Source organism: Haemaphysalis longicornis, unplaced genomic scaffold (genome assembly GCF_048455015.1).
Source record: "Haemaphysalis longicornis isolate Haplotype H1 unplaced genomic scaffold, Haemaphysalis longicornis Haplotype H1 scaffold_13, whole genome shotgun sequence".
In the NCBI taxonomy this organism is placed as follows: domain Eukaryota; kingdom Metazoa; phylum Arthropoda; class Arachnida; order Ixodida; family Ixodidae; genus Haemaphysalis; species Haemaphysalis longicornis.
The window spans coordinates 34,175,087-34,190,138 of NW_027526233.1; the positions used below are offsets into that span (position 1 = coordinate 34,175,087).

The 15,052-nt window shown below is 42.8% G+C and overlaps 1 protein-coding gene across 1 annotated transcript in view; it reads left to right on the plus strand.

Moving 5' to 3' along the window:
• LOC144163771 (phospholipid-transporting ATPase ABCA3-like) overlaps positions 1-15,052 on the plus strand; it is a 75,717-nt gene continuing 60,665 nt past the window's right edge. The window contains exons 1-2 of the mRNA XM_077694496.1: positions 1-123; positions 262-394. Of these exons, the coding sequence (XP_077550622.1) occupies positions 1-123; positions 262-394 (256 nt within the window). The remainder of the gene's footprint in view (positions 124-261; positions 395-15,052) is intronic.

Here is a 15,052-nt window from a genome sequence, read left to right on the forward strand (position 1 = left end):
ATGGCGGTCCCCATCACGTTCAACATGCTGCATACGGCTAAACTGCGGCAGCTGACGGGAAAACCGGAAGTGCGCATCTCTGCCACGCTTACGTACCTGAAGATCGAGAGCTATTACATTCAGGTGATTGAAGTATTGATTTCCCATATTGAAGTGGTACTTTACTGGGCCAGTCAGCCAGCTTTGAGTTACTCGCTGGCCTTTTCTGTCTACGCCACGTTCCCGGTCGCCGAGCGTCTCGGGCGTGCCCGTGATGTTCAGCTCATGACCGGCGTGTCGGGCTGGTTGTTCGTGTTGGCGAACCTTGTCTTCGACTACCTCTGCTACATGCTCATCATGGTGCCTTGGTGCCTAATTCACTACTGCTTCAGCGAGTACTCTCAAAACATGGCTGGTAAGTTTATGCATAGGACTCATTCTAACAAAAGTATACCTTGGTAAGTATTTTAGCATGCAGTGGGATATAGGTATTTACCTTTGGAGCTTACCGGCACTGGTGCCTTTCATCGATAGAAGCATTGTGATGATCTTCTAGTTCTGCGCTTCGAGGTCGTACGCGGCGAGAGATGGGCTGTAGGGAGCAAAAGTGTTGATTCGACGCGAGCAGCAGGCGAAGGGCAACACATCGTCACCAATGAAAGCCACCATTCTTAACTTTACAAATGTTTACCAGTATTTGTTGGCCGTACCTGCTCGTTTTCTCACCCAAGTAAACATGCGCGTAGTCATCAATCATGCAATAGTTCCGGGCGGGGCATAAGAAATTTTGCTCCGTGCTTTCCTCGTTTAGTATTTTCTATCGATTGTGCCGTCGCCCACGCGGCAACAATTATTGGAAGTTGGAAGAAGAAATTGGAAATAAAAATATTGGAAAAATACGAAGTAGAAATATTTGAAATATTCGACGGCGTTTGCCGTATTTATTTCACACGAGATTTAATAGGAATACTGTTAATATATAGCGTATTGAAAAAAATCAGAAGGATCGAATTTGTATGGTACAATACAGTATTGTAGGCTACGTGTGAGCACGTCTCGGCTTAGAAGGGCTCCCGGCACGTGATTGGAAACCGATGGGCCCCCGTACGAAATTCCAGCTGCACATGCCTTTCATAAGGATCTGGAACCAGCAAGAGATGTTGCTTTGAAAATACTTAGACCCCTACCTCAGGCAAACCACCCGAGTTGCGCTGATCAGTTTGTGATAGTGCTGGTTAGAGCCGGCCTTCTGGGGAAGTTGCATTGTAGGGATTTATTATTGCGCAATTTGCATGCTTCACCATTCTTCGGCAAAACCTAGAACCAAAAATCACGCCTAATGGAAAGGCAACCGCACGTCTCTTTGCCTTTGATAGGTCCTACATATTCTGCTGCATAGATGATCATCCCCATGTTTCAAAAGAGTTAAAGCTTGAGCTTGTTGGTACATAACCTCGGAATAAAGGGGCCGCACAACCGCAAGGACACAACGAGAAGACAAACAGTTGTAATTCTGCTTGTAATCTCGCTCCATTCGTCTGGGGCGCTTCCACGTCCTTCCGAAACCCCCATTATCTTTTCGACACAAACGAGCAGCCGTGGACTCTTCATTCTATCCATGAGCCGCTGCCATTCGTGATTTGATCCAAATCTTGCCGCCCGTGGGCAGAGGCAGCCAGTGTTTTGCTGCGCGTTGTTGTGCCGATGGTTGACCCGCGTCTTAGTTGCCTTAGGCGGGGGCGATACGTGGTCCTTTTGTTTTATCGTCTAAAAGATCATGGAGGAAGTGGGCAGAAAAATGAAGGAAAAATGAATGGAGGAAAGTAAAGAAGAGAGAAATAAATTGAAGTGGTTTCTTCTTTAATCAACGTTCAACTAAGAACTGGGTGCATAAAGGGTGGAGGTTCAGACCTGTTGGTGATGCCTAACCTGCAGTGAGCGCCTAAGAAAAAACAGGCAAGAAATTAAGATAAAACAGAAAGAGCGCCATTGTCAAAGAACACATAGTTCGTAAAGACCCTCCATTTTCACTTGTAAACGCTCCTAACTTCAGTACACCACGCATGCGTGCCCTCACAAATGCTCTGGAAACAATTCTTCTGTTATGGAAAGAAGTTGTGCTGGTAATAGGATTAGCTAGTCTAAGTGAGCTATTTTAATTTATCGCCAAAGTATTTTGTTTGAGACAAAATCGACGCACTTCTTAGCATTAGAGCGAATACTAGACACCTTAAGGTAAGTGCAAGTGAATATGTATTTGCGTCGGGAGGTACCCTTATTCGTGTTATGTCGAAAATTTTGAAAGCGTGAAGGCTATTTTTATCGTCATAGTCAATCCGTGGTGATTACACGTGCTATTTAATAGCTCACGATGACACTGGGGGTGGGAGATCATGAAATCTTGTCAGCCTTGTTCTTGGTATCATGAATGTTCAGTTACAGTATTGTACAATTGCCAGCATTCTATTAACTAATGTTGCATGCAGTGTCATTGCCAACAACTGCAGTTACGGCTACATGGACGATGTCCTAAATTAGAAACATTATTTTTGTTCATCTCTTGTTTATTGTTCCTTTAACTACCTCATGACGTCTGGGGGCTCCTTCAAATTTGGTCAATGTACTTAGGAGAGCACATGTCATTGTTCAATGGGCAGCTCGCATTGACGAAAAACTGCGGGCACTACCAATACCCAGAACGTATTTTTCCTTACCTGATTTTGTATGGGCACCACTACACTAGTTGCGGCAACAATGGGAAGCAGGACCGAATATCCCTGTATCAAAACATGGACGCCATATCTCATGAGTAACGGGGCTGCAGAAAAAAAAGGAACCAGGACTTCATTCATAATGGAGTTGCTGCCATAACCACGAAGGGGAAAATATAATTCAATAATTTAACGCCCGCAATTTCGCTCGGGGTGGTGTTTAGTAGGCGTCGCAGTTTATTGTATTGTAATGTTCAAATGTCTTTAGATAGATGAGCTCATTTAATTAGCAAACATTATGTGTATCTTAGGGCATTTTAATAGTGACGCATACTCTGCTCAGAGCACCCGAGGGAAAACGACCTGTCCCGTTTATCTTAAGGGCATATAATCACATGGATACAGAAGGCAGCGAAAAGCGCTTCGGTGTCCGTTTGAGTTTATGCGCTCAATATGAACGTTGTAGAATACGTACCAACTAGCCCAAACGCAAGACATTTCCTGCACTCGCTCGAATAAGAAATTTACCGCACCGCTACTAATATCACAACCAGGGTGTCGAACCGGAATTTTTTCGGGTTCGGTTCGGGTTCGGGTTCAAGCCTTTCGGGTTCGGTTCGGGTTCAGTTCCAGAGCACTATTCCGTTCCGGTTCGAACCGGTTCGAACCCGTTCGAACCGGTTCAAACGGGTTCAAACGGGTTCGAAGAAAAAAAAAAAGCAGGCGTGTCTTTTTCTGTTAATTTTTGTGCTCGTTTTTCGTTTCCTTATCAAATCGGCATAACAACAAATTCATAATGAAGGTTTCTTTGTCCAAATATTTTGTCTTCGCCAAACTAAAGCGACCCTGCAACACGTTTTTCAACTTTTGTCTAAATCTTGAGTGCTTGCAGAAAGTAGTCAACCAACGCATTATACTGTGGGGTCGCAATGTGCCTCAGCCAAAAATTACTGTTCTCTCCTCGTCAGATAACATAGAAACTTGCTCAAAATATTTTTTCTCTCTTTCCCGGTCTTCGCGTTATTCGACCGGTGAATGACGTCATTACAGTGGTGTAGCGGCTGTTTGCCGGCTTTCCTTAAGTTGCAGAATAGAACGCATTTGATAGCCATTTAAAAAAAACGCCACAAAAGCGAAGCAGAAATGGAAGGTGTATCCGCAGCGACGAGCGAATCACGCAATGTTGCTCTGTGCTGGCAATAGCGATAGTTTTCGCAGTGCTTCCAGATGCGAAGAAGATGGAAAGCGTTTTCGAAAGTGTTTATTTATTTATTTACTGCTTTTTGTTTGTTTATTTATTTACCTAGTTTTATTTATTTATTTATTTAGTTATTTACTGTTGGGTTTAACGCGCCGTCGCAACGCCGACGACAAGGCGCGCCATAGTGGAGGGCTCCGGATTAATTTTGACCACCTGGGGATCTTTACGTGCGACGAAATTTCGGACACACGGACGTTTTCGCTTTTCGCTTCCATCAGAAAAGCGAAATCTAAACCGCGTCTGTGTGCTCATCAGCGCTACGCCTTAGCCACTGAGCCACCGTGGCGAGTTATCTAAGGGTTTGAAGAGCTCCTTTAACTGTACCCGCAAAATGTTTTCTATGGTAATGTGACGAGTACGTGGCGCCGACTGCCAAGCGTGGCAGGTGGAATTTAGAAAAATTTCCTACTGCTCATCTTTTATCTGCTAACAGAGCTGTTAGAGAGAAAGAATGGCTCTAAAAACTCATTCGACGGCGGGTATAGGACGACATTGGATAGGGAACCACTGGAGATAGGAACTTGCTAATGGCCCTTCAGCGACTGGTGACAGCGATTGGGCTCTAGGAAAGATGATAGCCAAGTGAAGTCACAAGCAGCAGTAATGATCACTTGTAGAGAGAGCAGAGAGAAAATGAAGTTTATTAAGAGAGGTGTCCTCATTCGAGGGGGCCGAATAGACAGCCGTTTCCATCAAGAACAACTGATCTTCCAGGCCGCAGCTGGCCATGGCTGCCTCCCAATTCTCTTTAAAAACGTGAAGGTTGGATGGATCTACGGCACACTAGTCGCAGCCGCCTACTATGTGTATGAGGTTCCCAGGCTCTCCACAGAAGCAACGCAATGGAGAGAGTTGTGTCCCGTCAAAGAGGTGAAGTCTGGCGTTGTGTGGGAAGGTGTATGCCCACAGGGTGCGGAGTAATGTTTCCTGGTTAATCGGTAGCGATTTGTGCGGGGAGGAGTACGTTCTATGGAAGAGGCCAGAGTGCTGAGTAACTTCTTGGTATGTGACTGCAGGATGCATGCACTCGGGCCGGGCTTCATCAGCGCCGGCTAAGCGAGTCAAATCTCGAACCACGAGGTTGGTAATCTTGTTTGCCGTAGATGCCAGTATGAGCTGGCGCCCATACAATCGTGACTGGTCTCGTTGGTGGTCTCTGATTGATCATCGGAAGTGTTGTAACATGCAATCGACCGTTGGCAAAGTTGGGCCACGCCTGCTAAGGGTCTGTTATGAGAGTTTTGACGCCGCTTTGGCAAAGCGCACGTGCTATCGCCGCTTCCTCAGCTTAGAGGGGGCTGTGTTCGGCGGTTGAGATGCTACACCTGTGGGAGGCTGCAGAACGGTAACACAAAGAGAAGGTACTGAAGAATGCTATCGGGCGGCTCTTGCATCAAACCAGTTGATCGTCCCTCCCTTTTTTTCTTGCAGTTTAGTTTCTTTCCAACTGTCTCCCCTCATATATACACACGTTTTGAAAACTCTTTGATGAATATACAATATGCATTAGGCAATTAGTCATTAACTTTAGTCCGAGATGTCAATTTTAATATAGCAACAACATAATAGCGCAATACGGGCATAAAGAAAGACCTTTTATAGCATTTAGGCGGTCTTCACATAACTTTGCGGCTACTTTGTGCGTGACAAAATTTCCTGATTGGTCGAGAAGGAGAACGCTGCAAAATTTCCAAATGCCAAGGACCCCAAAGATATCATGTTTGGTCCGACCGTGGAATCCGCCTTCACTGACCCGCTAATTCTTTTAATCAAAATTAATCAACACACCAGTCCCAATAATTCACATTAGCTCATTCACTCACCTAACTAATTTCAACTTCAACTTCAACTTTATTGAGCATTTCGTACATAGAAATGCGAGGACAAACACAAAAAGCTAAAAAACTGCAGCTTGACGAGGTCTTTGTGCACGTTACGGTTGGCGTGGCAGAGCAGAAACAGGAGTTTAAAGCATACGCACAGGAAATAATCCTAAGAAAATAAATCCCGCCTTAACATGTCGATATTACATACAAGCATAAAAGAAAGCATTAAAACGCACTATAGCTCACAGTCTGTAAAAGATACTTATTAAATGATATACATACACGCATATAGGCACTCATAGGTACATAAGGTTACAAAACAAAACAGGGTACACAGGTACATAAAAAGAGAAGTATTGAATATGTACGGAACCTGTGTAGACACAAAAAAAGCAAAAGACAAAACTTGAAGAAAAAGTCATGTTATATACAGGTATGCATACACTCATCAAAATCTGCACTACAGAAGTATCCACATAAATAAATACACACAATATTGGCAAAAATCAGTGTACCATACTTTTTAGATGCTAAAGTTTTCAGGGAATGAAGAGAATGCCAATAAAACGCTTGAAAAATATTACAAGTAATTTTGGCTAAAGCAAGGTGCCACGAGAGACAACGCTTAATAGATTGTCAGTTAAAAATGTTCTATGTTCTATATAGACAATAATTCCATATATCCGTGTTCGATATATCCGTGTTCAACTGTATTGATCAGTATTGGCCCTGGAAGACTGCCTTGCGGAACTCCAGCTTTTACTTCTTGTGAAGAAGAGTTGTGTTCCTTTATTGCTACGACCTGTTGCCGGTTACTTAAATAAGATTGCAAAAGAGTAAAGCCCCCGGAATCCATAATGTTGTAATTTTTAAAGCAATGTTAAATGACTAATTCTATCAAATCCTTTGAAAAAGTCTATAAATATAACTAAAGTTACCTTCTTTTCTTCAAATCCCTGGATTATTAATTCTTTTTGCGTTAGTAAAGCTAATTCGTTGACATATGTTTACGAAAACCGAACTGTTTTGATGATATAATAGAGTGTTTGTCAAAGAAGGACACAAGGTGTATCGCGATTACTTTTTCTAGCCTTTTAAAATAACTGGAAGTACAGAAACTGGTCTATAATTGGAAAAATTGATTTTGTCCCCGGATTTAAACAGTAGCGTAACCCTAGCTTGCTGCATCTTTTTTGGAAAAACACCAGTAGTCTGTAATATGTCTGTAATATGTTAAAGTTAAAGTCCCCCCCAATAGTTATTTGTAAACCATAAGACGAAACAAAATTGAGAAGGGCTTCTAAAAATGCGAAACAATTTTCGATACAAGCGGCGATACAAGAAGGTCCAGTACAAACTTAATAGGCCGTATCTGAAGCCTATCGATGTCTATGGCCTTGCTATTTTTTAGTGACAAGAAAATCGACCATATTTCCTGAGGCGTTACCGGAGAAAAAAAGGCTCTGTGGGGGTTAGAATCCTTTAGGAAGCTCATAGCGCTTTCATTGTGGGAGCATTGCATACGATTCGTTAAATAGTGATTAAACTTCGTTGCCAGTTCTTGACCCTTGAGTGGTTTATTATCTACTGTCAATTCAAAGTCGTCGTTACGGGGGGTAAGTGGGTGCAAAAGTTTATTAAATTCCCGCCACATGACATCAAGCCGGGAGGAATCCTCAGAAAACACATGTTCGTAGTACATTTTTTTAGTATAGCGTAAGAATTTGTCACAAAGTTTCGGTACTTTTTAAAGGCTACAAAATCGTCCGTATTTTTTGCTTTTACGAACTTATGGTACAATAACTCTTTTTTACGGATCATCTTCAGACATTCGTCGGTAATCCATGGTTTCCTTATATTATTATTTTTCTTGACCATCTTAAGAGGAAAATACTTTTTATATGCATCTTTATATGATTCAAGAAAAGTATCGTAGGCATCATCTGCAGTGGTGCACAGAAGTAAAGGGTTCCACCAAATAGAGGGAATTTTCTGGCGAAAAGTAGTCAAAGTATTCTGATTAATATTGTGAAAAGCGAAAGATTCGGGGCATTACTTACATCTTAGTATTTCTGTGTGCATTGAGAACATATATATAGGTAAATGGTCACCTAAATGTACATCAATCACACCGGACATGGTACTGCAACTTGTATCACTGGTTATAAATACACCAATAAGACTTTGGGAAAGATGGCCCATACGAGTCGGTTCTTTGATCACGTTCATGCAGCCGAAATAACCGAAAAAGAGCTCTAGATCAGCGAATGTGCGCTTGTCTGTAATATGTTAAAGTTAAAGTCCCCACCAATAGTTATTTGTAAACCATAAGACGAAACAAAATTGAGAAGGGCTTCTAAAAATGCGAAACAATTTTCGAGTTTTCCATCAGGGGGGCGGTACACAACAACAAAAATAGCATTTTTACATTGCACCGTTAAAGCTTCATAATCTGTCTTAACTGTCGAAAATTCGTTCATTGTACCACAAGAAAGCTGTGTAGACACGAGCTGTAACACACCCCCACCTCGCGGTAGGACCTATTTAGAAAGAACGTGTTGAAGCCCGAAAGGCACAGAACTTCTGTGTCACTCGTATACCAGGTTTCCGTTATCATGACAACGTCGAACTTGAAACTTTCAAAGCTGCGTTTTCTTTTCTTGTAGTTTCACATTCTTCTTTCATTTCCTCGTAGCTTTTCTGCATTTCCCTTACTTCTTTTCGAAATTCACGCTTAAGATCAGCGATTTCGCGTCTTAGGTCAGCAATGTCATCTTTCATGACCAAAGCAATGCGGGATTATACACAAGGGCACACAATAGCAATGACACTGGGTGGTTGGCACCAGGGGCAACAGAAAAAGTCACTGAGTAAGCTAACAAAGATTACTGCAGAATATTCAAACCTGTGAAATAGGAAGGCGACTATCAGGCGACCGTTCTGTTCGCTGCCTCCGCTGCCAAGTGATGCTGAGGTGGAAGGAACGTTCTTTTAAAAGATCCACTTCGTGACGAAAGCCACACGTGGTCCAGGAAACAGGGGGTGCGGGGAGGCGATGTGGCGAGGGGGTGTGGCGAGTCTACCCGCTAACCCGCACTAATCGACTTCAATCCATTCACCTCTTACGTTTAAGGTTAAGCAGATTCGAGATAACATAAAAATGCTATCAAATATACTTTAAAAGTGGAAATTAGGATTCCCATTTTTTTAAATCTCATGTTCTCTTAGAGAAGTAACCAAAAGACACAACGGCACTGTATACAAGAAAAAGTTACGTTAATTTTGAGAACTGCGAGTGTTTGTGTCTCAGTGCTGTTTGTATATAACTGCCCATTCAAACTATAAGCGAAAGATATGGATGTATTGTTGATGGTGTCCCTGAAGGCCTTCACAAGCGGACAGGGATGCATGCGAATTAACAAGACATTAAAATCTTTACGCGATTTTAAACACCATGTAGAGAAACCATGAAGAATATTCCATGATATGTTGCCTTGTAATATGCGTTATAACTTAAGTTATTCTAAACGTAAAAGATAATTGGGAGAGATGGGCAGTGCCTAACGCCAACTGATAGTATACACGGACAACTTTACATTATATTCAGCGAAATAATTAGAAGAGAACATGATGGGCCTTGGGAACTGCAGACTACGCAAAATATTTTATAGTTCTGCCTGGGGAGTGGCAAAATATCTTCAGACGCAAGGTAGGGTACCAAACTGGAAAACTAGAAATCACATTTTTGAAGCCCGGAACCGGTTCGGAACGGTTCCTTCGATTCGTTCCGGTTCGGGTTCAGTTCCAAAATGGCGGAAAAAATACCGTTCCGGTTCAGTTTCGGTTCTGGGCAAAAATTCGGGTTCGGTTCCAGTTTTCGGTTCGGTTCCGGTTCCGGTTCGACACCCTGATCACAACAGTCTGCGCTGCTGGAATATATTTTCATCTGTCGTCGAATGCCTGAAATGTGGCGATATTTACTCTCTTAAATTAAATTATATGTCGGCAGGCCAAAAAAAAGCCTACGCGGCAAGGTAAACCATTCAACGATAGCCAGATTGAGGTCTAAGCAGGTTGCCTTTGGTAAAAAGGCATGGATTCTCTCGGCTGCTGGTCCCATATTTGCTGAGCAATGTTACGTAGTACAATAGGGATATTTCAGAGAGAGTATGGGTTGGAGGCGCGTATTTAGGGCTCTTCTTTCAAGGGTGGCAGCCCCCGGAATGCTGTAATATGATACACACACCTCTTGGTGTTTTCTTACGTGAAGCAAATTTTCTGAAAAATGTGGGACGCTTTGTACCAAAGAAGTTCCGCAAGTATTGCCTGTGCAGAATAGAGGAGAACCGGTCTTGACAAGGTGGCATAACTAGTTGGTAACACAAGCGGCGGGCGCGTTCTTCGATGAGTGCAGTGTCGCAGAACTACCTACATTGGATCATTTGCCGCAGGTGCAGCAACTTCGCCAACAGGACTGCTCCTGTCTGTGTACAAACGCTCGTGACGCCAATATATGTCAGGCAATAATGAAGAACCCTGGTCATTAACTGAACGATGGCGGTAGCAAGTGTAGTGGAATACGTAGCGAGTAATATAACAAAACAATGAAGTTCGGAACGTCAATACCCGAAAGGGCTACGTCAATACCAAAAGATGTGGACAAACACGCCAGCTACAGCGGGACCTGAGAGTCCTAATTCAACAGGAAAGTATTTTTTGGTTTCCCTCACACATGACTTGACACGCAATATAAGCACGACAGCAATAGTCAACTACAAATTACTCTTAACGGTAAGATGGGCGATGCACCGCTGTAATGCACGGAGGGGAAGTAAAAAGTGAGAAGTTTTCACAGCATGTTTATGCCGTAAAAGTTGTTTGAAGAACCTACAGTTCGTGCATTGTTTTGTTCAGGAGCCATGATTGTGACAGTTCTGGTGTTTGGACCGACCGTGATTATGTTCTGCTACCTGATAGCAGAACGAGCGCAAACACCCGGAGGAGCAATGGGAAGCGTGATATTTTGGTTCTTTGGCGGCGGTAAGTCACAGCTTTGCATTGATCTGCGAACACAATATCTACCATCAATTGGTGGGGCTTTATATAGTTCAAAGCTAAGCCCCATACAGTGGAATTTCTGGTTGAATGTTTCGCGTGATGTTCTACATCATGCTTGGTTGGTTGATGCGACATAATGTACCCATTTCGAACAAAAGCGCGGACCTTTGCTATAGGCATAGCGGGACCTGAATGCAGAGTACCTCCACACATCAAATGTCTATTTTTGAGTGAAATAAATTTACACTCAGGCTATATTGGGCGCCGCAGGACAACTTATGAAACAATTTAGAGCAGCGCCATGAAGGGCGTTGGGTCGAAATCTCTCACGGGTAGTTCAAGTATGTAATGTCTCCTAGAAGTGTCACGTGAGGTTCTCAATATTCGGCACTATGAAGCTTCAGGCATATTTGAGGCAAAATTTTGGTACGTAACGAAGAGTGCCCAAGTTCCTTTATTTTAAATACACGTTGGATTGGTTTACATGACAGCATAAGGAAAAATTGCGTTAACTATGTAGTTCAGCAGAGGCGACAACCGAGATGAAGCTGAATACATGTCACGTCGCGATGGTCCAATCGCGAAAAAAACCAAATGAACTTTACCCTGTAACAGCCGATTGCTCGGAGAGAGCGGCAAAGGGGGAACACAGAACTCAGTGTATCTGCTTTGGATTCGCCATGGCAGGAGCGAGAGGAAAGGGCAAGAGTGTGAGGTTTGGCAGAGGGATACAGGACATGGAGTTACTTGGAAGCGGGGTGAAGTGGACGTCTTTCTATGAAACCCTGAGATTTTTCTGTTCCAATATTTCAGTGTATTTCGGGGCAAAACGTGAACTAGAAACCTCGCCAATAGTTTTCAACTTCCTGCAAATTGCTATAGGATAACCTGGAAGGAAGCTTTGCGGGGTTACTTGTTTACGAGAATGCATTCACCTGCAAGGAGCATAGAAAATGCCAAGAGCTTGCATAAAATCTTGGCGTGAGCGTATCTGCAAGAGAAAGTAATAACATTCGGCTAAAACGTCTGTTGACAAAAGATATTTCTACCTCCACGAGCACGCGTGATGGTGTATGTCGGAGATAATTTGACCACTACACGCTTCAAGTTTCTTGTATTGTTTTTGTGAATGCAGTCCCAGATCTTTAGCCTTTGCGGGTTATCACGAGAAGGAAAGCGCTCCACGGCGCTTGTCAGAACGGCAATTTATCTGACAGAATAGAATCAAAGAAAACGCTGTGTCTGAAGGAATAAATTCAAGGACGGTGGGAAGAAGGGAAATAAATAATGAAGGAGGGAAAGCCCAGCTTTCCCTCCTTCATTAAGATACCAATGACATTCACTCAGATATTTAAATATTGAAATTCCGGATAACTGCGTCCTATTCACATTCGATGTTGCAAACTGTATACTAAGATCCCCCCTTGATGATGGCATCGCCTCTATATACCTTGCGTATGAGCAGTCTTCGTGTGACAAACCTATCAATTCTTCTGCTTTCCAAACTTTTCTTAAGCTTATTCTTGAACTTGACAATTTTTAGCTCGATGGTGTTCATTGAGTGTAAGTCAGCGGAACGTCAATGGGAGCTCGAATCGGACGTAACTACGCCAATATCTGCATGGCTCACCTCTAATCAAACTTTCTTGAAACCCAAAATTTAAAGCCACTGTACTATAAAAGGTATATTGACGACATATGCATGATCTCGAACACGGTGACGCGGAGCTCTTCACCTTCATTCAGGCATTTACCCTAGCCCATCCAAGTATTTTCCTTGCTTATTCCTATTCGGAACATAGTGTAAACTTTCAGAACGTCACCGTTACTACCTCGCAAGGTCGGCTTCAAAAAATAAACTGTATTGAAAACCGACAGACACGCGACAGTATTTGCACTTCCAAATTAGCCATGTCAGAGAGTGCTAGACTGCAATATCTTACTCCCAAGCCCACGGATTTCGGAGAATTTGCTCAAGCCAAGCCGACTTTGACTCAAACTGTCGAAAACTCAAGACCACCCTTTTGAATAAAAAATATCCGGAACAGGCTATCTACCACGCCAATGTGCGAGCTAAGGAATTAAACCATAACGAAATCTGTGAGAAAAAAGCCCCGAACGGCAACCCGCAAACAAACGTATTTTTAACCCACTCATACTCCGCTCCAAGAGTGTCAACACTACTAAAACAACATCAAAATATCCTAATGCAAAGTGACCGCTTAAAAAGCGTATTCCCCGAAACACCACGCATTGTCTACCGGCGTAATAAGAATTTAGGCGACTTTCTTTCTAACTCTCGTATCAACCGATTGGAAACTACTGGCAGCATGTCCTGTAATAAACCCCTATGTAAAGTACGCCCACACATGACCACTACACAGAATGCCCCCAAGACTGCTACGTAAATATAAAAGGTAACTTTAACTCTGACTCCGCTAATGTCGTATACCTTCTAGAGTGCACAGATTGTAGGCAACATATATCGGCCAAACTGAAACTCCCTTCCGAATACGGTTCAATAATCACCACTCTCATGCAAAAAGCTGCCCTCATATGCCCCTGTCAAGACATGTGAATAGTCCCGGGCATGCCTTTGAACATCTTAAAGCAATGATTTTAAAATCTGCCTTGAAAACCAACCACGACCGCGAGGTTCGGGAATCTTATCTCATTTAAATATTTGGGTCAGTGACGCTTGGGAATAATGAAAGTCACGGAAAACTAACCTGCATATTTCTGGAATAAAATTGGCAGCCTCATCATTTTTTAAACTATGTTCATATACCCTACCCTTGCCTTTCCCATCAGAAATAGCTGAAACTCTCCAAATACAGCAGCTTTATTACCGTAATCCGGCTCAGTAATGCCATTTGTCCTTTGTAAGGAGGTCGCGTTCCCACAACCACTTAGAAATGTTTAACCCTTTGTGATCTATAGACCCTACCTATTTCCTGTTCAGTTGCTAGCTTCTGTGCAATGCTCTTTTGTGCCCTGTATCTATTCTTCCATCCGCGGGGGGCCCACCCACCTTCGCTTCCGCCCCAACCAGTCTCCCCAGCCACTGAATATCTTACTGTATACTCTTCCCTTCCTTTTGAAACCGCGACTGTCCAGTTTTCTTCATTGTCTGAACTTGCAGCTCATGACGTGTACGTTGCCCCGTCATGGTGCAACATTAAACGCTGCTTTGTTAACACCACCACTTTCTCTATCTCGCTCTCTTTTTTTTTTCTTTTTTTGTGGTTCTTGTTGTGGTTGTTGTTGTTGTAACATAGGCGTAGCCCGACTGCACGCATGCATTCAGTTTCCGAAATATCTTCCGCTCCTTCTCACAATTTTCTGCACAGCTATATAAGAAATGTGTTCCAAATGTTTGTGACAGAAAAATCATGTCACTCTACACTGATGAAGGCAAGTCCCGTTGCCGCTACGTAAGTAAACCTTGTTGGTTATTGTTCTTGCTGTGTATCCGACTCTTTACTTATACTGTTTCAGCGCGCTTTGTCAGTTTTCTCTCTCTCTCTCTCTCTCAATATATATATATATATATATATATATATATATATATATATAGACTGAAAAGATAAAAACTCACACAGAGCGCGAAAAAAATAAGGTTAGTAGAGACAGAGACAAACGAGAAAAACTTAGAAAATAAAAATAACTTTACTGACGTTTCAGGGAGAGGACTCCCTTTCTTCAGAGTGTGAAGAAAGGGAGTCCTCTCCCTGAAACGTCAGTAAACTTATTTTTATTTTCTAAGTCTTTCTCGGTTGTCTCTGTCTCTACTAATCTTATATATATATATATATATATATATATATATATATATATATATATATATATATATATATATATATATATATATATATATATATATATATATATATATATATATATATATATTGCGCTGTGTTGGCTCGCAAATTTGAAGGACCCCTCTGGCCGTCTTGGGCGGTGGAGCTTGCGCCTGCAGGAGTTCGACGTTACAGTCGTTTATAAATCCGGCAGGAAACACTCCGACGCCGACTGCCTGTCCCGCGCCCCCGTCGACCCACCACCACAAGACTCTGATGAAGACAGCGCGTTCTTCGGGATCGTGACGGAGAGCGACCTAGCCGCCCAGCAGCGTGCCGACCCCGACTTACACGTCATAATCGAGTACCTCGAGGGATGCAACGTTGCCGTCCCTAGGACCTTCAAACGCAGCTTAC